General features: G+C 38.3%; 1 protein-coding gene across 1 annotated transcript in view; it reads left to right on the top strand.

Annotated features, from left to right (window-relative positions):
• Positions 1-23,879, top strand: part of trpm5 (transient receptor potential cation channel, subfamily M, member 5) — a 174,097-nt gene that overhangs the window by 122,283 nt on the left and 27,935 nt on the right. Inside the window, exons 18-20 of the mRNA XM_061887264.1 lie at positions 13,827-13,939; positions 14,055-14,153; positions 20,120-20,378. Coding sequence (XP_061743248.1) covers positions 13,827-13,939; positions 14,055-14,153; positions 20,120-20,378 — 471 coding nt within the window. The remainder of the gene's footprint in view (positions 1-13,826; positions 13,940-14,054; positions 14,154-20,119; positions 20,379-23,879) is intronic.

The raw sequence follows: 23,879 nt of genomic DNA, 5'->3' as shown, positions 1-23,879 counted from the left end.
GTGATTTTGCTGCGTTATGAAAAGGTGGTGGTCTGCAGACCATGTTGTATTATTTGATTGATGGGGAAAGTTACAATTTTAATTAAAGCTGCAAGCAGCGTTGGTCGGGTCCGCCTTTGGCCGCTGCCGCCGTGTCCCGAGTCCCGATCTTAGTCAGACCTACATAGAAGTTTTTGTTTCATCACTCTACGACATTCCTAACAGAATTTACAAGCAGTTTTGTCTGTTTTTTTTCATAGGGGGAGCTAGAGCACAATTTTCATTTTTGGGGTTTGGTTTTTTTATTGGATGGCAATTTTCACCAGTCCTGATGTGTGTGTAAAAATTGGTGAGTTTTGAAGCATGTTAAGGGGGTCAAATTACAGATTGGCGTTTCTGGATGTTGTTGATAAATGGCTTTCGCTTGGCATAGTATAGCTTTAACTTGCACTTTGAAACATGTTAAGGGGGTCAAATTAGGGTGCGAAGGTGCGAGCGCGCCTTGGGCTGCTGCCCCCAAGCCCCACTGTCGAAGACGCCTTGGTGACGCTATTTAATGTATGTGAAAGTAATGCAGTTGTTGTATTGGGAAGTGAAAATATCAAGCTTCCTGTTGATTTTTGCCAAATTATGTTAATTATTCAAATGTAGGTCTAAGTCAGACCTACATAGTGGTTTTTGTTTCATGTCTCTCTGACATTCCTACCGGAAGTTACAAGCAGTTTTGTCTTTGTTTTCTTCCTAGGAGCAGTTTGTCTGTGTTGTATTCCTAGGGGGCGCTAGAGCACAATTTTCATTTTTGGGGTTTGGTTTTTTTATTGGATGGCAATTTTCACCAGTCCTGATGTGTGTGTAAAAATTGGTGAGTTTTGAAGCATGTTAAGGGGGTCAAATTACAGATTGGCGTTTCTGGATGTTGTTGATAAATGGCTTTTGCTTGGCATAGTATAGCTTTAACTTGCACTTTGAAACATGTTAAGGAGGTCAAATTAGGGTGCGAAGGTGCGAGCGCGCCTTGGGCTGCTGCCCCCAAGCCCCACTGTCGAAGACGCCTTGGTGACACTATTTAATGTATGTGAAAGTAATGCAGTTGTTGTATTGGGAAGTGAAAATATCAAGCTTCCTGTTGATTTTTGCCAAATTATGTTAATTATTCAAATGTAGGTCTAAGTCAGACCTACATAGTGGTTTTTGTTTCATGTCTCTCTGACATTCCTACCGGAAGTTACAAGCAGTTTTGTCTTTGTTTTCTTCCTAGGAGCAGTTGGCTGTGTTGTATTCCTAGGGGGCGCTAGAGCACAATTTTCATTTTTGGGGTTTGGTTTTTTTATTGGATGGCAATTTTCACCAGTCCTGATGTGTGTGTAAAAATTGGTGAGTTTTGAAGCATGTTAAGGGGGTCAAATTACAGATTGGCGTTTCTGGATGTTGTTGATAAATGGCTTTCGCTTGGCATAGTATAGCTTTAACTTGCACTTTGAAACATGTTAAGGGGGTCAAATTAGGGTGCGAAGGTGCGAGCGCGCCTTGGGCTGCTGCCCCCAAGCCCCACTGTCGAAGACGCCTTGGTGACGCTATTTAATGTATGTGAAAATAATGCAGTTGTAGTATTGGGAAGTGAAAATATCAAGCTTCCTGTTGATTTTTGCCAAAGTATGTTAATTATTCAAATGTAGGTCTAAGTCAGACCTACATAGTGGTTTTTGTTTCATGTCTCTCTGACATTCCTACCGGAAGTTACAAGCAGTTTTGTCTTTGTTTTCTTCCTAGGAGCAGTTTGTCTGTGTTGTATTCCTAAGGGGCGCTAGAGCACAATTTTCATTTTTGGGGTTTGGTTTTTTTATTGGATGGCAATTTTCACCAGTCCTGATGTGTGTGTAAAAATTGGTGAGTTTTGAAGCATGTTAAGGGGGTCAAATTACAGATTGGCGTTTCTGGATGTTGTTGATAAATGGCTTTCGCTTGGCATAGTATAGCTTTAACTTGCACTTTGAAACATGTTAAGGGGGTCAAATTAGGGTGCGAAGGTGCGAGCGCGCCTTGGGCTGCTGCCCCCAAGCCCCACTGTCGAAGACGCCTTGGTGACACTATTTAATGTATGTGAAAATAATGCAGTTGTAGTATTGGGAAGTGAAAATATCAAGCTTCCTGTTGATTTTTGCCAAATTATGTTAATTATTCAAATGTAGGTCTAAGTCAGACCTACATAGTGGTTTTTGTTTCATGTCTCGTTGACATTCCTACCGGAAGTTACAAGCAGTTTTGTCTTTGTTTTCTTACTAGGAGCAGTTTGTCTGTGTTGTATTCCTAGGGGGCGCTAGAGCACAATTTTCATTTTTGGGGTTTGGTTTTTTTATTGGATGGCAATTTTCACCAGTCCTGATGTGTGTGTAAAAATTGGTGAGTTTTGAAGCATGTTAAGGGGGTCAAATTACAGATTGGCGTTTCTGGATGTTGTTGATAAATGGCTTTCGCTTGGCATAGTATAGCTTTAACTTGCACTTTGAAACATGTTAAGGGGGTCAAATTAGGGTGCGAAGGTGCGAGCGCGCCTTGGGCTGCTGCCCCCAAGCCCCACTGTCGAAGACGCCTTGGTGACGCTATTTAATCTATGTGAAAGTAATGCAGTTGTTGTATTGGGAAGTGAAAATATCAAGCTTCCTGTTGATTTTTGCCAAAGTATGTTAATTATTCAAATGTAGGTCTACGTCAGACCTACATAGTGGGTTTTGTTTCATGTCTCTCTGACATTCCTACCGGAAGTTACAAGCAGTTTTGTCTTTGTTTTCTTCCTAGGAGCAGTTTGTCTGTGTTGTATTCCTAGGGGGCGCTAGAGCACAATTTTCATTTTTGGGGTTTGGTTTTTTTATTGGATGGCAATTTTCACCAGTCCTGATGTGTGTGTAAAAATTGGTGAGTTTTGAAGCATGTTAAGGGGGTCAAATTACAGATTGGCGTTTCTGGATGTTGTTGATAAATGGCTTTCGCTTGGCATAGTATAGCTTTAACTTGCACTTTGAAACATGTTAAGGGGGTCAAATTAGGGTGCGAAGGTGCGAGCGCGCCTTGGGCTGCTGCCCCCAAGCCCCACTGTCGAAGACGCCTTGGTGACACTATTTAATGTATGTGAAAATAATGCAGTTGTAGTATTGGGAAGTGAAAATATCAAGCTTCCTGTTGATTTTTGCCAAAGTATGTTAATTATTCAAATGTAGGTCTAAGTCAGACCTACATAGTGGTTTTTGTTTCATGTCTCTCTGACATTCCTACCGGAAGTTACAAGCAGTTTTGTCTTTGTTTTCTTCCTAGGAGCAGTTTGTCTGTGTTGTATTCCTAGGGGGCGCTAGAGCACAGTTTTGAGTTTTGGGGTTTGGTTTTTTTATTATCTTGCAATTGTTGCCAGTCCTGATGTGTGTGCCTAGTTTGGTGAGTTTTGAAGCATTTTAAGGGGGTCAAATTACAGCTCAAAGAGGCAAAAATGACATTTTTAACTAGGTTCGAATACTTGCTTGGATACTGCAGACTGCAGGGTGGACAGTTTGAAGGTTTGTACTGCCCTCTTGTGGCTCAATTTAACACACTTTGTACTGACTTGTGTGAGTAAAATTCTACCAAAACATTTAATAAAGGGTTAGGGATTAAGGCAACAAGATAAATATTCCACTGTTGTCTTTTTTAAAGTATATTTTTACATCATATATCAACATTATGATGGTCACTACTAACTAGTCCAGGGGTAGGGAACCTATGGCTCCAGAGCCAGATGTGGCACTTTTGATGACTGCATCTGGCTCTCAGATAAATCTTAGCTGACATTGCTTAACGCGATAATTATGAATAATCTCGCTGGTAATCCCGGTGCTAAAAATAACGTGCAAAATATAAAACATTCTCATGCATTTAAATCCATCCATCCATCCGTTTTCCTTCGCACCTGTTCAAGAAGTCGCATTAATGGTAAGAAGTATTTTATGTCACAATGGGGGGGGGGGGGGGGTTGTTCTCCCAGGAAGGCAGACGGACTACTCGGGACATGGCATTTAGGTAAAAACATGATTTAATTTAAACTAAAAAAAGATACAAACAAAAATCGCTCACAGCGAAGGCACAACTTGGGCTAAAGAACAAAGCTAACGCATAAACAGACTATGAACATAAATTTAAAAAAACTTACTTGGCATGGCATGGAGCGCAAAACTATGGCAAGGCATGAAATTAGTCAGCACGGAACAAGAAAAGATCGCATTGACGCCGGGGCGACTGACTGGCAAAGACGAGCTTAAATACTGCCTCTGATTAAGGCTCGGGAAGCAGGTGAGCGGGGCATTTTGTCCACCAGAGACAGGTGGACAAAATGAGTAACCAAGGAAACAAGACAAGGGAGTGGAAAAAACAGGAACTTAAAGAGTCCAAAGGACAAACAGCAACATGGCCAAACAAAAACATGATCAACAGACATGAAATTTGATTTATTATTGGTTAGCTTCAGAATAAAAATGTTAATAAAAAGAATAAGAGACTTATTATACTCTAAAAATGTTGGTCTTACTTAAAAACGCACACATTTAGTTGTATTCAGAGTTAAATAATATGATATGGCTCTCACGGAAATACATTTTGAAATATTTGGCTTTCATGGCTCTCTCAGCCAAAAAGGTTCCCGACCCCTGACCTAGTTTCTATTGTTATATTCTTATTTTACTGTTATTGTCACGACTTGGACTATGGGATATTTTGTTTTTCCGACGCAAAGGATGATTTGCACGAGCCAGGCGTGAATGTAAGTACATTTTGATTTATTTAACGCTATAACTAAAAAAAAAAAAAGGCAAAGGGCGCGCACAATGGCGGAGAACAAATTTGACTACTCAAAACAAAAACAGCACAATGGCATGGCTATATACAAAAAAACAAACTAAACAACTGAGACGTAACAAAACCAAAAAACTTACTTGACAAGCGCATGAGGGAAATAGCACGGCTTGGCATGAAGGTGTTGAGGAATACGGAGGTAAGTAGGGAGGTAAATTTGCCGGGACGGAGAACAGAAACAGAATGGCTTAAATAGCAGTGACATAATCGGTGATTGAACAGGTGCGTGACATGACAGCTGAAACTAACGAGTTGCTATGGGAACAAAGAAAACAAGGAAGTGCCAAAGCCGGAAACAAAACCGAACATGACAAAAACAAAACATGATCCATAGGCGTGACAGTTATATTTTAATTCTCATTGTTGCTTTTTATTTATGTTCTTATTGTAAAATATTGTTGTATTTCGTTTACATTTATACCCCCATTATTTAGGTTTTACTTTTTTTAAATTCGATCTCAACTGTGTACACTGCTGCTGAGGGAACTCTACTGAAGGAAACAATAAAGTACTATCCATCTATCTATCTATCTATCTATCTATCTATCTATCTATCTATCTATCTATGATTTGTCTGAGTGGCTGGATAGGATGGAGAAAAAATAAAATAAAATCCAAAATAAATCAACTGCCAATCATACGAAAATAAATATATATTTTTTGGGACACTCCTATTGCATTTGTTATCGTAAGTTTTAAACGGAAGTAAACAAAGTGGTGGGCCACCAAACCAACATGGCCACTGAATACGCAAGGGGCCTAGATCTTACCACAAAAAGCATATACGAGCAAAAAAAAACCATGCATACGGTATCAAACAAAGATTTGTCGAGTGATCTCAAGGATTATTCGTCGGTCGCGTTCCCAGACATGTCAAACTATTGTGCTCCAGACATCCTTCTACAATACAAAACTAATGAAACATGATTTAACTTAGCGTTTACAGCCATGTTTGTTGCTTTTGTTGCATGCATCGTCACGAGTACATATGTTTTTCCTGTCTATCAAAATATAACTATAGACGTAGTAGAGGTTGCCCTCTAGTGGGTTCTTCGGACCACCGCACGCTGTCGAGAGCCCGTAATTCAGGGTATAACCGTTTTATTTTCATCAATTCTGCAAGGCTTTTGCTTTCCAGCAAAATGTCTTTTTCTGAGCTCGTGTCCCTCTCTCTCTCTCTCTGTTCCCACGCCAACTCCAACTCCGTGTCTCAATCCGGCTGCTGCTAATAAAGGTGACAGGTGATTAGATAACAAGGCCCACCTGGGCCATATACTCACCCGCCGCTGTCTTCGGGGCAGGTCCTCGCACACCACATTCTGCGGCAGGCCCGTTGGCCACGCCCCCCTCCACAGACGTCAACATAGTGTATGTACTGAAAGCATCATTTATTGTTGTTTCCTTTGGTAAAAACCTAACTCTTTTAGGTTTTGCTCACACAGGATTTCTTCGATTTAGACTCACTGAGTTGCTGGTTTTCAAAACACTGGTAGAGTATACAGTATACACATAATCAGAATCAGAATTAGAAGTACTTTATTAATCCCCAAGGAGAAGTTGAGATTTTCAGCACAATCCCATTCAAGATCAGAAAAACATTTCAGGGAGACAGAAATAGGATTGCTGACGGGTCTTCCAACTTCCAGCGCCCCTTGCATAAAAAAGGTGAGAAACAGGTAAAAACGCTGAGGATAAGGGTCAAAGGCTGGACTCCAGGGAGGGCGTCCAGACTGAGGCCAAGGAAAAAAAACTCATATCCTTAGAACATGTAAACATGTTTAATAGAATCAACAAAACTTGCAACAGAGGGCAGGGAGTGGGAGCTACAGAAGCCGGGAGGCTGCGGGAGTAAAAAAATATTCTGTCAAAGGCTGGACTCAAGGGAGGGGGTCTAGCCCCTATCTCAGCTGCACATTGCAGGCCTAACACACATAGACAGACAACATTCACACTCACATTCATTCAAAAAGGCCAAATTTTAATGTTGCCAATCAGCGTATCCTCAGGTGCACATCTTTGTAGGTGGGAGGAAGTCGGAGTACCCGGAGAGAACCCACACACTCACAGAGAGAACATACAAAGTCCAAACAGAAGTATCCTGAGCCTAGGAACAAACCTTTGACAAATGAACATGTTACATAGAATCAACAAAACTTGCAACAGAGGGGGGAGAGTGGGAGTTACGGAGGCCGGCTGCTGCTGTATAAGAGCAACTCAGCCGTCCATCGCCCTTAAGAGGAATCAAGCAATGGTGAAAAGTGGGACACCAACCCAATACTTAAATGGGAAATACTAAACGTTGAAAGTATACCAAAGAACCTTGCCTCTTTTCTCATCGTCTTTTGTAGAATCTTTCTCCCTTCTTAAATTGAGAAACTCTAAAAAATGGTTGTTTTTTTTGCGTTTTGAACGGTTCCAACAGCCTAAAAGAGGGCAAGCACGGGACATTTTTTTTTATCAAGAAAGGCAAAAGACTTTACAGCATCGCTGTGGACATCGGGGGCGGTACCTCTGGATTGGCAGACCGGGGTGGTGGTTCCTCTCTTTAAGAAGGGGGACCGGAGGGTGTGTTCCAACTATCGTGGGATCACACTCCTCAGCCTTCCCGGTAAGGTTTATTCAGGTGTACTGGAGAGGAGGCTACGCCGGATAGTCGAACCTCGGATTCAGGAGGAACAGTGTGGTTTTCGTCCTGGTCGTGGAACTGTGGACCAGCTCTAAACTCTCGGCAGGGTTCTTGAGGGTGCATGGGAGTTTGCCCAACCAGTCTACATGTGCTTTGTGGACTTGGAGAAGGCATTCGACTGTGTCCCTCGGGAAGTCCTGTGGGGAGTGCTCAGAGAGTATGGGGTATCGGACTGTCTTATTGTGGTGGTCCGCTCCCTGTACGATCAGTGCCAGAGCTTGGTCCGCATTGCTGGCAGTAAGTCGAACACATTTCCAGTGAGGGTTGGACTCCGCCAAGGCTGTCCTTTGTCACCGATTCTGTTCATAACTTTTATGGACAGAATTTCTAGGCGCAGTCAAGGCGTTGAGGGGTTCCGGTTTGGTGACCGCAGGATTAGGTTTCTGCTTTTTGCAGATGATGTGGTCCTGATGGCTTCATGTGACCGGGATCTTCAGCTCTCGCTGGATCGGTTCGCAGCCGAGTGTGAAGCGACCGGAATGAGAATCAGCACCTCCAAGTCCGAGTCCATGGTTCTCGCCCGGAAAAGGGTGGAATGCCATCTCCGGGTTGGGGAGGAGACCCTGCCCCAAGTGGAGGAGTTCAAGTACCTAGGAGTCTTGTTCACGAGTGAGGGAAGAGTGGATCGTGAGATCGACAGGCGGATCGGTGCGGCGTCTTCAGTAATGCGGACGTTGTATCGATCCGTTGTGGTGAAGAAGGAGCTGAGCCGGAAGGCAAAGCTCTCAATTTACCGGTCGATCTACGTTCCCATCCTCACCTATGGTCATGAGCTTTGGGTCATGACCGAAAGGATAAGATCACGGGTACAAGCGGCCGAAATGAGTTTCCTGGCTCTCCCTTAGAGATAGGGTGAGAAGCTCTGCCATCCGGGAGGAACTCAAAGTAAAGCCGCTGCTCCTTCACATCGAGAGGAGCCAGATGAGGTGGTTCGGGCATCTGGTCAGAATGCCACCCGAACGCCTCCCTAGGGAGGTGTTTAGGGCACGTCCAACCGGTAGGAGGCCACGGGGAAGACCCAGGACACGTTGGGAAGACTATGTCTCCCAGCTGGCCTGAGAATGCCTCGGGATCCCCCGGGAAGAGCTAGATGAAGTGGCTGGGGAGAGGGAAGTCTGGGTTTCCCTGCTTAGGCTGTTGCCCCCGCAACCCGACCTCGGATAAGCGGAAGATGATGGATGGATGGATCAATCAATCAATCAATGTTTATTTATATAGCCCCAAATCACAAATGTCTCAAAGGACTGCACAAATCATTACGACTACAACATCCTCGGAAGAACCCACAAAAGGGCAAGGAAAACTCACACCCAGTGGGCAGGGAGAATTCACATCCAGTGGGACGCCAGTGACAATGCTGACTATGAGAAACCTTGGAGAGGACCTCAGATGTGGGCAACCCCCCCCCCCCCCCCCCCCCCCCCCTCTAGGGGACCGAAAGCAATGGATGTCGAGCGGGTCTAACATGATACTGTGAAAGTTCAATCCATAGTGGCTCCAACACAGCCGCGAGAGTTCAATTCAAGCGGATCCAAGACAGCAGCGAGAGTCCCGTCCACTGGGAACCATCTCAAGCGGAGGCGGATCAGCAGCGTAGAGATGTCCCCAACCGATACAGGCGAGCGGTCCATCCTGGGTCCCGACGAGCGGTCCATCCTGGGTCTCGACTCTGGACAGCCAGTACTTCATCCATGGTCATCGGACCGGACCCCCTCCACAAGGGAGGGGGGGACATAGGAGAAAGAATGGACATAGGATGGAAAAAAGGCAAAAAGCCAACAGACGCTGGGTAGCCTAGTGGTTGGAGTGTCCGCCCTGAGATCGGTAGGTCGTGAGTTCAAACCAAAGACTATAAAAATGGGACCCATCACCAATCCGCATCAGGGGTTGGAATTGGGGGTTAAATCACCAAAAATGATTCCCGAGCACGGCCACCGCTGCTGCTCACTGCTCCCCTCACCTCCCAGTGGGTGAACAAGGGTATGGGTCAAATGCAGAGGACAAATTTCACCACAAGTGACAATCATTGGTACTTCAACTTTAACCATCAAGACGTTACGCCAGGTGCATACGAGCTTTTCTTATCAGTGACGGAGCAGGATGCGGCAGGGAATACAATTGCGTAACATTTCACATAAAGCGCCCCGCCGTTCTTTAATCGCGCTTTTTCACACAAGACGGATCGCAGGGGCCCTAAACCCAGCGCGTAATCTGCGTAGAGTAGGGGTGTCCAAACTTTTTCCACTGAGGGCCACACACTGAAAAATCATTTTGATATTTTTTATGTTAAAAACCAATAAAATATATGTAAAAAAAATATATATACATTTAGGCCTCCACTCAGGCTTGATCCCGGGGACCCTAAAGGGTTTTGGTAAAAAAAATATGTCATTATTATATATGTGAAGTGAAGTGAATTATATTTATATAGCGCTTTTCTCAAGTGACTCAAAGCGCTTTACATTGTGAAACCCAATATCTAAGTTACATGTCATTATAATATATAATTATATATTATATATTATTATATATTATTATATATGTCATTATTAAAAAAATTTGTCATTATTCAGTATTATTTTTTGTATTATTATTCAAGGTTTAAATCTCTAGATCAACATTAGGTCTATCTGTCAATATAACATTATTAAAAATGTAAGTTGTATGCTCATTTTATGGAAAGAAAACACAAAATATGTAATATTTTCACCCAATAAAATTTTTGAGTGGAATATTTGAGATTATATAATAATTGGAGCCTTAAAAAGGTCAATAACATTGATTTTAATTTATTATTATTATTATTATTTTAGTAATGACACTTAAAAACAAATTACACAACAATTATTGGGGATCCAAAAGTGTCATTAAAGTGTTTAAAAAATAAATTATACATTTTATTAACTGTTTACTTCAATAACCTCCAAATCAACTTCAGATTATACATTTTATTTTGTTTATGTTTTGTGTTTGTTTGTTTTAGGCCCTTTTCAAAACAAACTAACAAAAAAAACAGCTTACTTTTTACATAGCAAACACAAAATATGCAACATATTCCCAAAGAATATCTCAACGTGGAATATTTAATGTGACGTTATTGGAGTCTGGAATAGGTCAATAATTAGGGTCCGCCAGGCCCATTGCAAAAGGACTCCAAAGTTTGCAATGGGCCAAAGGACCCTATTGAAACTGTAAGGTTTTATTATTATTATTATTATTATTATTCCGCACCTATGCGCTGTAATTTGAACCCCTTAACATGCTTCAAAACTCACCAAATTTTATACACACATTGGTCTGGCAAACCTTCCCAACTTATTAACAACCAAACCCCAAAAATCTAAATTGCGCTCTAGCGCCCCCTAGGTAAAAAAAACAAACAGACTGCTTGTAACTTCCGTTAGCAATGTCGTAGAGACATGAAACAAAAACCTCTATGTAGGGCTGACTTAGACCTACTTTTCATAATTTTACTTTCTAGGGCAAAAATCAACAAAAATTTAGCAAAAACCCATTCAAAGCAAAATTTTTGCAAAAAATGCAATTTTTGCCTCTTTGAGCTGTTATTTGACCCCCTTAAAATGCTCCAAAACTCACCAAACATGGCACACACATCAGGACTGCAGAAATTGCAATCTAATGAAAAAACCAAACCCTTAAACTCAAAATTGCACTCTAGCGCAATTTTAGAATAAAACACAGAAAAAACTGCTCCTAGGAAGAAAAAACTGACAAAACTGCTTGTAACTTCCGGTAGGAATGTTGTAAAGACATAAAACAAAAACCTCTATGTAGGTCTCACTTAGACCTACATTTTAATAATTGACATCTTACAGCAAAAATCAACAGTAGGTTAAAAATTACCCCTTCAAAATAAAAGTTTTGTAAAAACCCGTCACCTTTTTTCAAACATTACCTCCTCTGAGCACGTTTGTCGTGTCGGCTTCAAACTCGCACAGGAGAGAGATTGAACCCTTCTGATTAAAAAGTATTCACAGAGTTTCGCTTACTGCTCCGGTTTAGATTTTCCGCGCCTTTAAAGAACCCCTGCGCAAATATTCCTAAAAAATGCCATTTTTGCCTTTTTGAGCTGTAATTTAATTTAAAATGCTTCAAAGTGCAAGTTAAAGCTCTACTATGCAAAGCGAAAGCCATTTATCAACAACATCCAGAAAAGCCGAGATGTAATTTGACCCCATTAACATGCTTCAGAACTCACCAAATTTTACACACACATCAGGACTGGCAAAAATTGCCATCTAATAAAAAAAAAATAAAAATAAAAATAAAAATTGCGCTCTAGCGCCCACTAGGAAAAAAACAGAGACAAAACTGTTTGTAACTGCTGTTAGGAATGTCTTAGAGACATGAAACAAAAACCTCTATGTAGGTCTGACTTAGCCCAGGGCTTGAGTGGCGGGGACAGCAGCCAAAGCGGACCCGACCAACGCTGCTTGCAGCTTTAATTCAGAATGTCATTGATTTTGATTTATTATTATTTTTTAAAGAAAGAAACAGCCTGCATGGCAGCTTTGTGTTATTAGAGTCAACATTGCAACATTTTCTTGTCACATTTCCCCTGGGGCGGCATAGCTCGGTTGGTAGAGCGGCCGTGCCAGCAACTTGAGGGTTGCAGGTTCGATTCCCGCTTCCGCCATCCTAGTCACTGCCGTTGTGTCCTTGGGCAAGACACTTTACCCACCTGCTCCAGTGCCACCCACACTGGTTCAAATGTAACTTAGATATTGGGTTTCACTATGTAAAGCGCTTTGAGTCACTAGAGAAAAGCGCTATATAAATATAATTCACTTCACTGTTGGCTCTTTTATAACACTTTTTATTTTTTATTCTATTTTTTTTAACAGTATTTTTACAATGTGCCGTGGGGCCGTTAAAAAAATGACCTGTGGGTCGCAATTTGCCGCCGGGCCGCACTTTGGACACCCCTGGCGTACAGAGAGCTCTGATTCTTAATTAGTGATGCGAAGTGAAGTAAATTATATTTATATAGCGCTTTTCTCTAGTGACTCAAAGCACTTTACATAGTGAAACCCAATAAGCTCATAGCACAGCTCAGTTGGTAGAGTGGCCGTGCCAGCAACTTGAGGGTTGCAGGTTCGATTCCCGCTTCCGCCATCCTAGTCACTGCCGTTGTGTCCTTGGGCAAGACACTTTACCCACCTGCTCCCAGTGCCACCCGCACTGGTTTAAATGTAACTTAGATATTGGGTTTCACTATGTAAAGCGCTTTGAGTCACTAGAGAAAAGCGCTATATAAATATAATTCACTTCACTGTTGGCTCTTTTATAACACTTTTTTATTTTATTTTTTTTAATAGTATTTTTACAATGTGCCGTGGGGCCGTTAAAAAAATGACCTGTGGGTCGCAATTTGCCGCCGGGGCCGCACTTTGGACACCCCTGGCGTACAGAGAGCTCTGATTCTTAATTAGTCATGTGAAGTGAAGTAAATTATATTTATATAGCGCTTTTCTCTAGTGACTCAAAGCACTTTACATAGTGAAACCCAATAAGCTCATAGCACAGTTCAGTTGGTAGAGTGGCCGTGCCAGCAACTTGAGGGTTGCATGTTCGATTCCCGCTTCCGCCATCCTAGTCACTGCCGTTGTGTCCTTGGGCAAGACACTCTACCCACCTGCTCCCAGTGCCACCCGCACTGGTTTAAATGTAACTTAGATATTGGGTTTCAGTATGTAAAGCGCTTTGAGTCACTAGAGAAAAGCGCTATATAAATATAATTCACTTCACTGTTGGCTCTTTTATAACACTTTTTATTTTATTTTTTTTAATAGTATTTTTACAATGTGCCGTGGGGCCGTTAAAAAAATGACCTGTGGGTCGCAATTTGCCGCCGGGCCGCACTTTGGACACCCCTGGCGTACAGAGAGCTCTGATTCTTAATTAGTCATGTGAAGTGAAGTAAATTATATTTATATAGCACTTTTCTCTAGTGACTCAAAGCACTTTACATAGTGAAACCCAATAAGCTCATAGCACAGCTCAGTTGGTAGAGTGGCCGTGCCAGCAACTTGAGGGTTGCAGGTTCGATCCCCCGCTTCCGCCATCCTATATAAATATAATTCACTTCACTTCACATCTAAGTTACATTTAAACCAGTGTGGGTGGCAAAGTGTCTTCCCCAAGGACACAATGGCAGTGACTAGGATGGCGGAAGTGGGAATCGAACCTGGAATTTTTGCATTTCCGTATCACAATTTGCACATGATTGCTTTTTATTTTAACCCTTTTTTTTTTTTCGTTCATATAGGCAATGCTGACCAAGATTTGGTGGGGAGCAATGACCACTGACACGGCCATCTCCAAACTTGTCCTGTCTTTCTTCTGTCCACCTTTAATTTGGACCAACCTCATTAAGTTCTGGTTAGAATCTTCACATTTTAGACCATTTTTCCTCATCGAACGCTGAGTGAAAGATGTTTTTTTTTAAATATATATATATATATACTTATATATCCTTGTTGTGCATGTTCCTCAGTGACGAGGAGCCAAATAACCGTAACAAGGAGCAGTTCATGGAGTTGGACAGTTTGGACACGGAGAAGGTTCTACTGTTAACAGATGACGAGGACCCAATGTGAGTGTCCGTTCATCTTGAAACGTACTAATTAGAACACAAAACATAAGACATTAGGGTCACCAACGCGGTGGGAGGTAAGGACCAGATGAGTCGCCCGCTGGCCTGTTCTAAAAATAGCTCAAATAGCAGCACTTACCAGTGAGCTGCCTCAATTTTTTTAATTTTTTTTATTTACTAGCAAGCTGGTCTCGCTTTGCTCGACATTTTTAATTCTAAAAGAGACAAAACTCAAATAGAATTTGAAAATCCAAGAAAATATTTTAAAGACTTGGTTTTCACTTGTTTGAATAAATTCATTTATTTTTTTACTTTGCTTCTTATAACTTTCAGAAAGACAATTTTAGAGAAAAAATACAACCTTAAACATGATTTTAGGATTTTTAAACACATATACCTATTTTAGCTTTTAAATGCCTTCCTCTTCTTTCGTGAAAATTCAAATCAATGTTCAAGTATCTTTTTTTTTTTATTATAAAGAATAATAAATACATTTTAGTTTAATTCTTCATTTTAGCTTCTGTTTTTTCGACGAAGAATATTTGTGAAATATTTCTTCAAACTTATTATTCGAATCTTTTTTTAAAAATTTCAAAAATAATTTATGGAACATCATTAGTAATTTTTTCTGATTAATATTAATTTTAGAATTTTGATGACATGTTTTAAATAGGTTAAAATCCAATATACACTTTGTTAGAATATATAACAATTTGGACTAAACTATATTTCTAACAAAGACAAATCATTATTTCTTCTAGATTTTCCAGAACAAAAATTTTAAAAGAAATTCAAAAGACTTGGAAATAAGATTTAAATTTGATTCTACAGATTTTTTATCTTTGCCCGAATAATTTTTTTGAATTTAAATCATAATAAGTTTAAATAAATATTTCACAAATATTCTCTGTCGAAAAAAAAGAAGCTAAAAGGAAGAATTAAATTAAAATGTATTTATTATTCTTTACGATAAAAAAAATAAATTTACCTGAACATTGATTTAAATTGTCAGGAAAGAAGAGGAAGGAATTTAAAAGGTAAAAAAGGTATATGTGTTTAAAAATCCTAAAATCCTTTTTAAGATTGTATTTTTTCTCTAAAATTGTCTTTCTGAAAGTTATAAGAAGCAAAGTAAAAAAATAAATGAATTTATTTAAACAAGTCTTTAAAATATTTTCTTGGATTTTCAAATTCTATTTGAGTTTTGTCTCTCTTAGAATCAAAAATGTCAAGCAAAGCGAGACCAGCTTGCTAGTAAATAAATAATATTTAAAAAATAGAAGCAGCTCACTGGTAAGTGCTGCTATTTGAGCTATTTTTAGAACAGGCCAGCGGGCGACTCATCTGGTCCTTACGGGCTACCTGGTGTTCTTGGGATGCAACTCAGTATTCTTCTTCCTCCAAACACGACGACTTGAGTTTATACCAAAAAGTTCTATTTTGGTTTCATCTGACCACATGACATTCTCCCAATCCTCTGCTGTATCATCCATGTATCCATTTTGGTATAAACTCAACTTGTCTTGTTTGGAGGAAGAAGAATACTGAGTTGCATCCCAAGAACACCATACCTACTGTGAAGCATGGGGGTGGAAACATCATGCTTTGGGGCTATTTTTCTGCTAAGGGGACAGGACGATTGATCCGTGTTAAGGAAAGAATGAATGGGGCCATGTATCGTGAGATTTTGAGCCAAAACCTCCTTCTAACAGTGAGAGCTTTGAATGGTTGACCAAATACTTATTTTCCACCATAATTTACAAATAAATTCTTTAAAATTCCTACAATGTGAATTCCTGGATTTTTTTTCCCACATTCTGTCTCTCACAGTTGAAGTGTACCTATGATGAAAATTACAGACCTCTGTCATCATTTTAAGTGGGAGAACTTGCACAATCGGTGGCTGACTAAATACGTTTTTGCCCCACTGTTCGTATTTTCATGTATTTTTGGGTTCATTGAGGTTAGCTAATTTTACTTGTTTTGGAAAGTCTTGACAAGCCAAATGTTCTTGTTCTATGGGCAGATAATTTTGCTTAATTCAAATAAAATACCCCTCATTTTTGTATTTTTTATTCTTGTTTTTGAACACTGACTTTTTGCAGTGCATACGTCAAATTAGGAGCCTTTGTTTCCTTCTACTAAAACACAAGTTGTCTAGTATGTTCACTATTTTATTTAAGGACAAAATTGTTTTTCGATTGCAAAAAGAACCATACTTTTTTTTTTGTTAAAATAAAGCCAATAATGGCTTTTTTTTTGTGGTCTACCTTATTTAGAAAAGTACCAAAAAGTATCGAAATACATTTTGGTACCGGTACCAAAATTTTGCTATCAGGACAACCCGAAAAGTTTCTATTTAGTTTAGTGGAAGGATGTTAAAAATTTAATAAATATGCTTATTGATCTTTTAACTATAACCACGAAAAATAAACGTTTGTTTTTTTTTGTTAAAATAAAGCCAATAATGGCATTTTTTTTGTGGTCCACCTTATTTGGAAAAGTACCAAAAAGTATCTAAATACATTTTGGTACCGGTACCAAAATTTTGCTATCGGGACAACCCGAAAAGTTTCTATTTAGTTTAGTGGAAGGATGTTAAAAATGTAATCAATATGCTTATTGATCTTTTAACTATAACCACGAAAAATAAATGTGTTTTTTTTTGTTAAAATAAAGCCAATAATGGCATTTTTTTTGTGGTCCACCTTATTTAGAAAAGTACCAAAAAGTATCGAAATACGTTTTGGTACCGGTACCAAAATTTTGCTATCGGGACAACCCGAAAAGTTTCTATTTAGTTTAGTGGAAGGATGTTAAAAATGTAATCAATATGCCTATTGATCTTTTAACTATAACCACGAAAAATAAATGTTGTTTTTTTTGTTAAAATAAAGCCAATAATGGCATTTTTTTTGTGGTCCACCTTATTTAGAAAAGTACCAAAAAGTATCGAAATACATCTTGGTACTGGTACCAAAATTTTGCTATCGGGACAACCCGAAAAGTTTCTATTTAGTTTAGTGGAAGGATGTTAAAAATGTAATCAATATCCTTATTGATCTTTCAACTATAACCACGAAAAATAAATGTTTTTTTTTTTGTTAAAATAAAGCCAATAATGGCATTTTTTTTGTGGTCTACCTTATTTAGAAAAGTACCAAAAAGTATCGAAATACATCTTGGTACCGGTACCAAAATTTTGCTATCGGGACAACCCGAAAAGTTTCTATTTAGTTTAGTGGAAGGATGTTAAAAATGTAATCAATATGCTTATTGATCTTTTAACTATAACCACGAAAAATAAATGTTGTTTTTTTTGTTAAAATAAAGCCAATAATGGCATTTTTTTTGTGGTCCGCCTTATTTAGAAAAGTACCAAAAAGTATCGAAATACATTTTGGTACCGGTACTAAAATGTTGATATCGGGACAACCCGAAAAGTTTCTATTTAGTTTAGTGGAAGGATGTTAAAAATGTAATCAATATGCTTATTGATCTTTTAACTATAACCACGAAAAATAATTGTTTTTTTTTTGTTAAAATAAAGCCAATAATGGCATTTTTTTTGTGGTCCACCTTATTTAGAGAAGTAACAAAAAGTATCGAAATACATTTTGGTACCGGTACCAAAATTTTGCTATCGGGACAACCCGAAAAGTTTCTATTTAGTTTAGTGGAAGGATGTTAAAAATGTAATCAATATGCTTATTGATCTTTCAACTATAACCACGAAAAATAAATGTTTTTTTTTTTTGTTAAAATAAAGCCAATAATGGCATTTTTTTTGTGGTCCGCCTTATTTAGAAAAGTACCAAAAAGTATCGAAATACATTTTGGTACCGGTACTAAAATGTTGATATCGGGACAACCCGAAAAGTTTCTATTTAGTTTAGTGGAAGGATGTTAAAAATGTAATCAATATGCTTATTGATCTTTTAACTATAACCACGAAAAATAATTGTTTTTTTTTGTTAAAATAAAGCCAATAATGGCATTTTTTTTGTGGTCCACCTTATTTAGAGAAGTAACAAAAAGTATCGAAATACATTTTGGTACCGGTACCAAAATTTTGCTATCGGGACAACCCGAAAAGTTTCTATTTAGTTTAGTGGAAGGATGTTAAAAATGTAATCAATATGCTTATTGATCTTTCAACTATAACCACGAAAAATAAATGTTTTTTTTTTTTGTTAAAATAAAGCCAATAATGGCATTTTTTTTGTGGTCCGCCTTATTTAGAAAAGTACCAAAAAGTATCGAAATACATTTTGGTACCTCTACTAAAATTTTGCTATCAGGACAACCCGAAAAGTTTCTATTTAGTTTAGTGGAAGGATGTTAAAAATGTAATCAATATGCTTATTGATCTTTTAACTATAACCACGAAAAATAATTGTTTTTTTTTGTTTGTTAAAATAAAGCCAATAATGGCATTTTTTTGTGGTCCACCTTATTTAGAAAAGTACCAAAAAGTATCGAAATACATTTTGGTACCTCTACTAAAATTTTGCTATCAGGACAACCCGAAAAGTTTCTATTTAGTTTAGTGGAAGGATGTTAAAAATGTAATCAATATGCTTATTGATCTTTCAATTATAACCACGAAAAATAAATGTTGTTTTTTTTGTTAAAATAAAGCCAATAATGGCATTTTTTTTTGTGGTCCACCTTATTTAGAAAAGTACCAAAAAGTATCGAAATACTTTTTGGTACCGGTACCAAAATTTTGCTATCGGGACAACCCGAAAAGTTTCTATTTAGTTTAGTGGAAGGATGTTAAAAATGTAATCAATATGCTTATTGATCTTTTAACTATAACCACGAAAAATAAATGTTTTTTTTTTTTGTTAAAATAAAGCCAATAATGGCATTTTTTTTGTGGTCCACCTTATTTAGAAAAGTACCAAAAAGTATCGAAATACATTTTGGTACCGGTACCAAAATTTTGCTATCGGGACAACTCGAAAAGTTTCTATTTAGTTTAGTGGAAGGATGTTAAAAATGTAATCAATATGCTTATTGATCTTTTAACTATAACCACGAAAAATAATTGGTTTTTTTTTGTTAAAATAAAGCCAATAATGGCATTTTTTTTGTGGTCCACCTTATTTAGAAAAGTACCAAAAAGTATCGAAATACATTTTGGTACCGGTACTAAAATTTTGCTATCGGGACAACCCGAAAAGTTTCTATTTAATTTAGTGGAAGGATGTTAAAAATGTAATCAATATCCTTATTGATCTTTCAACTATAACCACGAAAAATAATTTTTTTTTTTTTTGTTAAAATAAAGCCAATAATGGCATTTTTTTTGTGGTCCACCTTATTTAGAAAAGTACCAAAAAGTATCGAAATACATTTTGGTACCGGTACCAAAATTTTGCTATCGGGACAACCCGAAAAGTTTCTATTTAGTTTAGTGGAAGGATGTTAAAAATGTAATCAATATGCTTATTGATCTTTCAACTATAACCACGAAAAATAAATGTTTTTTTTTTTTTGTTAAAATAAAGCCAATAATGGCATTTTTTTTGTGGTCCACCTTATTTAGAAAAGTACCAAAAAGTATCGAAATACATTTTGGTACCAAAAAGTATCGAAATACATTTTGGTACCGGTACTAAAATGTAGATATCGGGACAACCCGAAAAGTTTCTATTTAGTTTAGTGGAAGGATGTTAAAAATGTAATCAATATGCTTATTGATCTTTCAACTATAACCACGAAAAATAAATGTTTTTTTTTGTTAAAATAAAGCCAATAATGGCATTTTTTTTGTGGTCCACCTTATTTAGAAAAGTACCAAAAAGTATCGAAATACATTTTGGTACCGGTACTAAAATGTTGATATCGGGACAACCCGAAAAGTTTCTATTTAGTTTACTGGAAGGATGTTAAAAATGTAATCAATATGCTTATTGATCTTTTAACTATAACCACGAAAAATAAATGTTTTTTCCAAGGGATTCTCCAGCCGGGGGCCCGGCGGCTCAGAGCTGTCCAGCGGTGTGGTGGCGGTTCTTACTTCGTCGCTGGCGTCGCTTCTGGAGTGCTCCCGTCACTGTGTTCCTCGGTAATGTCATCATGTATTTTGCCTTCCTCTTCCTCTTCACCTACGTGCTCCTGTTGGACTTCCGCCCGCCGCCGCCCCTGGGCCCCGGGGCCCCGGAGATCATGCTCTACTTCTGGGTTTTCACTTTGGTGCTGGAAGAACTTCGACAGGTGAATCTCAAATGACTAATGCCATTGTTTTTCAATGTGTAGTTCATGCACTGTATAAACAGTTTATAGGCTATTTAACTGGTGGCCCCCGGGGGGCCAAATCCGGAATGGGCTCAGTTCAAAACTTAGGAGAGAAAAATGAAAAAATACTACAGCGGGGGTCGGCAACCCGGCGGCTCTGTTTGGCGCCGCCCTAGTGGCTATCTGGAGCTTTTTCAAAAATATTTGAAACATGGAAAAAGATGAGGGGAAAAAAAAACATGTTTTGTTTTATTATAGTTTCCATCTGTCAGGCTTGCCACCGACAGTTTGTTTGTGTTTTCGTTTCTCCTCTGTGTGTTTAGTATTTCCTGTCCTTAGTTCCTGTCAAGTGCTCTTATTTTGTCAGCTTCCTGTGTTTCCCATCAGCTACGGCTGATTGGCACCTGGCCACACCTGTTGCCAATCAGCCCGCTCCTATTTGTACCTGCTTTGTCTCGTGTCAGTTGCTGGATCATTGTATTGTCAATTGTATTGTCGTTGCCTCATGTCACTCTTGTGTCTTTGCTACCTGTCGTGTCCGGCATCATTTCAGCTATTACCTGTCGTGCTACATCTTGTCCTGGTCGTCGTAGCGGTAAGTTGTTTTTGTTAGCCTTTAACTATTTCCAGTTTTTCTGTTTGTTATCCTCTAGCTTCCATGCTAAAGTTCCTTTTTGTTTCTTGTTAGCTTCTATGCTAAAGGCCTTTTGTTTATTATCCGCCCACGTGCGCCCTTTTGGTTTAAACCCTTTGTTTGATTTTGTCTTAGTATCTTTATTAAATCATGTTTGCTCACTCCGTGCCTGCCTGCATCTCTGCATCTTGGGGTTCGACACCAACTAAGCCTGACACTGTCGGAGGACAAACATCACACAAACCTCCCTAATTGTTACAAAGCACACTGTTTTTATCAAACATGCTTCACTGATTCGAGTATTTGGCGAGCGCCGTTTTGTCCTACTAATTTTGGCGGTCCTTGAACCCACCGGAGTTTGTTTACATGGATAACTTTCTCCGACTTCCTAAGACGTGTTTTATGCCACTTCTTTTTCTGTTTTATTTTGTCCACCAAACTTTGAACGTTGTGCATGAATGCACAAAGGTGAGTTTTGTTGATGTTATTGACTTATGTGGAGTGCTAATCAGACATATTTGGTCACTGCATGACTGCGAGCTAATCGATGCTAACATGTTATTTAGGCTAGCTGTATGTACATATTGCATCGTTATTCCTCATTTGTAGCTATATTGGAGCTCATTTAGTTCCCTTTAAGTCCTCATGATTTGATTTATATCCTCATCCATCCACTTGCTACCACTTATTCCCACTGGGGTCGCGGGGGGCGCTGGTGCCTATCTCAGCTACAATCGGGCGGAAGGCGGGGTACACCCTGGACAAGTCGCCACCTCATCGCAGAAATTTATATCTCATGACACACTATCTGTATGTAATATGGATTTTAATTTTTTGCGGCTCCAGACGGGTGTGTTTTTGTATTTTTGGTCCAATATGGCTCTTTCAACATTTTGGGTTGCCGACCCCTGCACTAGAGGGACTTGGACCAGAGTAAACACATTGGCAGACGTCGGGGTCCACATTTGGGATTTGCATAACTAAGGTGTTCCTCAAGGCATCCCTTTAAGTCCTCTCAATTTTGTCAGCTACACATTTAATTTTGTAACACGATTTAGGAAACTAACTTTACTTCAGATGAAGTCAGTCGTCATTTGTTCAACATCCTTAGTTTTACTAGTGGTGTTCCTCAGGGTTCCATTTTAGGTCCTCTCTTTTTCATCCTCTGGGCTATTCCACTGGGGGCCTGTAAGTTCAGTTCATCAGAGACTCGCCCTATTGCAGAAGATTCCTGAAGGGGAACTGCACATTTTTGGGAGAATTTTGCCTATTGTTCACAATTATTACGGAAGACATGACAATGTATGTTTTTTTTTTGTTTGTTTTTTTGATGCATTTTAAATATTAAATATTAAAAGTCCGCTTACACACTAAAAAACGTTGGGTTAAAAAATAACCCAATTTTAACCCAACTGCTGGTTCAAAAAAAGGATGAAGCCCTAATTTGAGTTATTTTTAACTCAATATTTTGGGTTCATTTCTTCAACCTAACTTTTGCGTTGAATTATTTAACCCCAAAAGACGACTCAATGTTGGTTGATTCATAACACAAATATTGGGTTTCATTTATTTAACACAAAAGCCGAGTTATGCTCACGACGATGTTGGGTTATTCCCAACCCAACTATTGGGTTGCACAATTTAGCGCTCCTTAACCCAATAGTGGGTTGCTGCTGGTTTGTCCTACTCCTTCCTGAATACTGATCAAAATAATTTTTATTCCGTTAAAATATACTCAAAAGCAAGAAATGAGTGACATTTTTTTTGCAAGAATTGCCGTGTATGGTCATAGCAGGGGTGGGAATACTTGAAGGTATACCAAAGGGTACGTGAGATTTTTGAAAAAAATTTCTAAAAATAACAATTCAAAAATCCTTTATAATTATATCTATTGAATAACACTTCATCAAAATATGAATGTAAGTTCATAAACTGTGTAAAAAAATGCAACAACGCAATATTCAGTGTTGACAGCTAGATTTTTTGTGGACATGTTCCATAAATATTGATTTTTTTTTTGTGAAGAAATGTTTAGAATTAAGTTCATGAATCCAGATGGATCTCTATTACAATCTTCAAAGTGGGCTCTTTAAGTTGATGATTACTTCTATGTGTAAAAATCTGTATTTATTATCGTATAACTTGTCTATTTTTCAACAAGTTTTTAGTTATTTTGATATCTTTTTTTTCCAAATGTTCAAAAAAGACTACTACAAATGAGCAATATTTTGCACTGTTATACAATTTAATAAATCAGAAACTGATGACATAGTGCTGTATTTTACTTCTTTATCTCTTTTTTTCAACCAAAAAATGGTTTGCTCTGATTAGGGGGTACTTGAATTAAAAAAATGGTCACAGGGGGTACATCACTGAAAAAAGGTTGAGAACCACTGCTATACAGCATGCTCAAATATGTTCATGTACATAAGATTTGTGGTTGTAAATAATGTTAATGAGATCAATCCTTAATTAGATTCCCTTCAGGAAAAAGGTATTAAAAAAAGGTCTTTTACCCAAAAATGCGTTAGTCATTAAAAAAACAACCAAAAAATGGTTCCTAATTTTGGAGACCTCGAAATTGAGTTAAGATAATACTTTTATAATCCAAAAGATGGAATGCTCTTCATAAAAGTAACTTCAAAATTTTACCCAACACTCACAACTCCTAAATTGGGTTATCAAAATAACCCAGCATTTTTTTAGTGTGTACACTGAAGCTTATGGGAGCCGCTCATATATATATATATATATATATATATATATATATATATATATATATATATATATATATGTGTGTGTTTGTATATACTGTATATATATATATGTGTATATATGTGTATATA

Source organism: Nerophis ophidion, linkage group LG25, assembly GCF_033978795.1.
Source record: "Nerophis ophidion isolate RoL-2023_Sa linkage group LG25, RoL_Noph_v1.0, whole genome shotgun sequence".
Classification (NCBI taxonomy): domain Eukaryota; kingdom Metazoa; phylum Chordata; class Actinopteri; order Syngnathiformes; family Syngnathidae; genus Nerophis; species Nerophis ophidion.
This window is presented reverse-complemented; position numbering and strand designations above follow the sequence as displayed.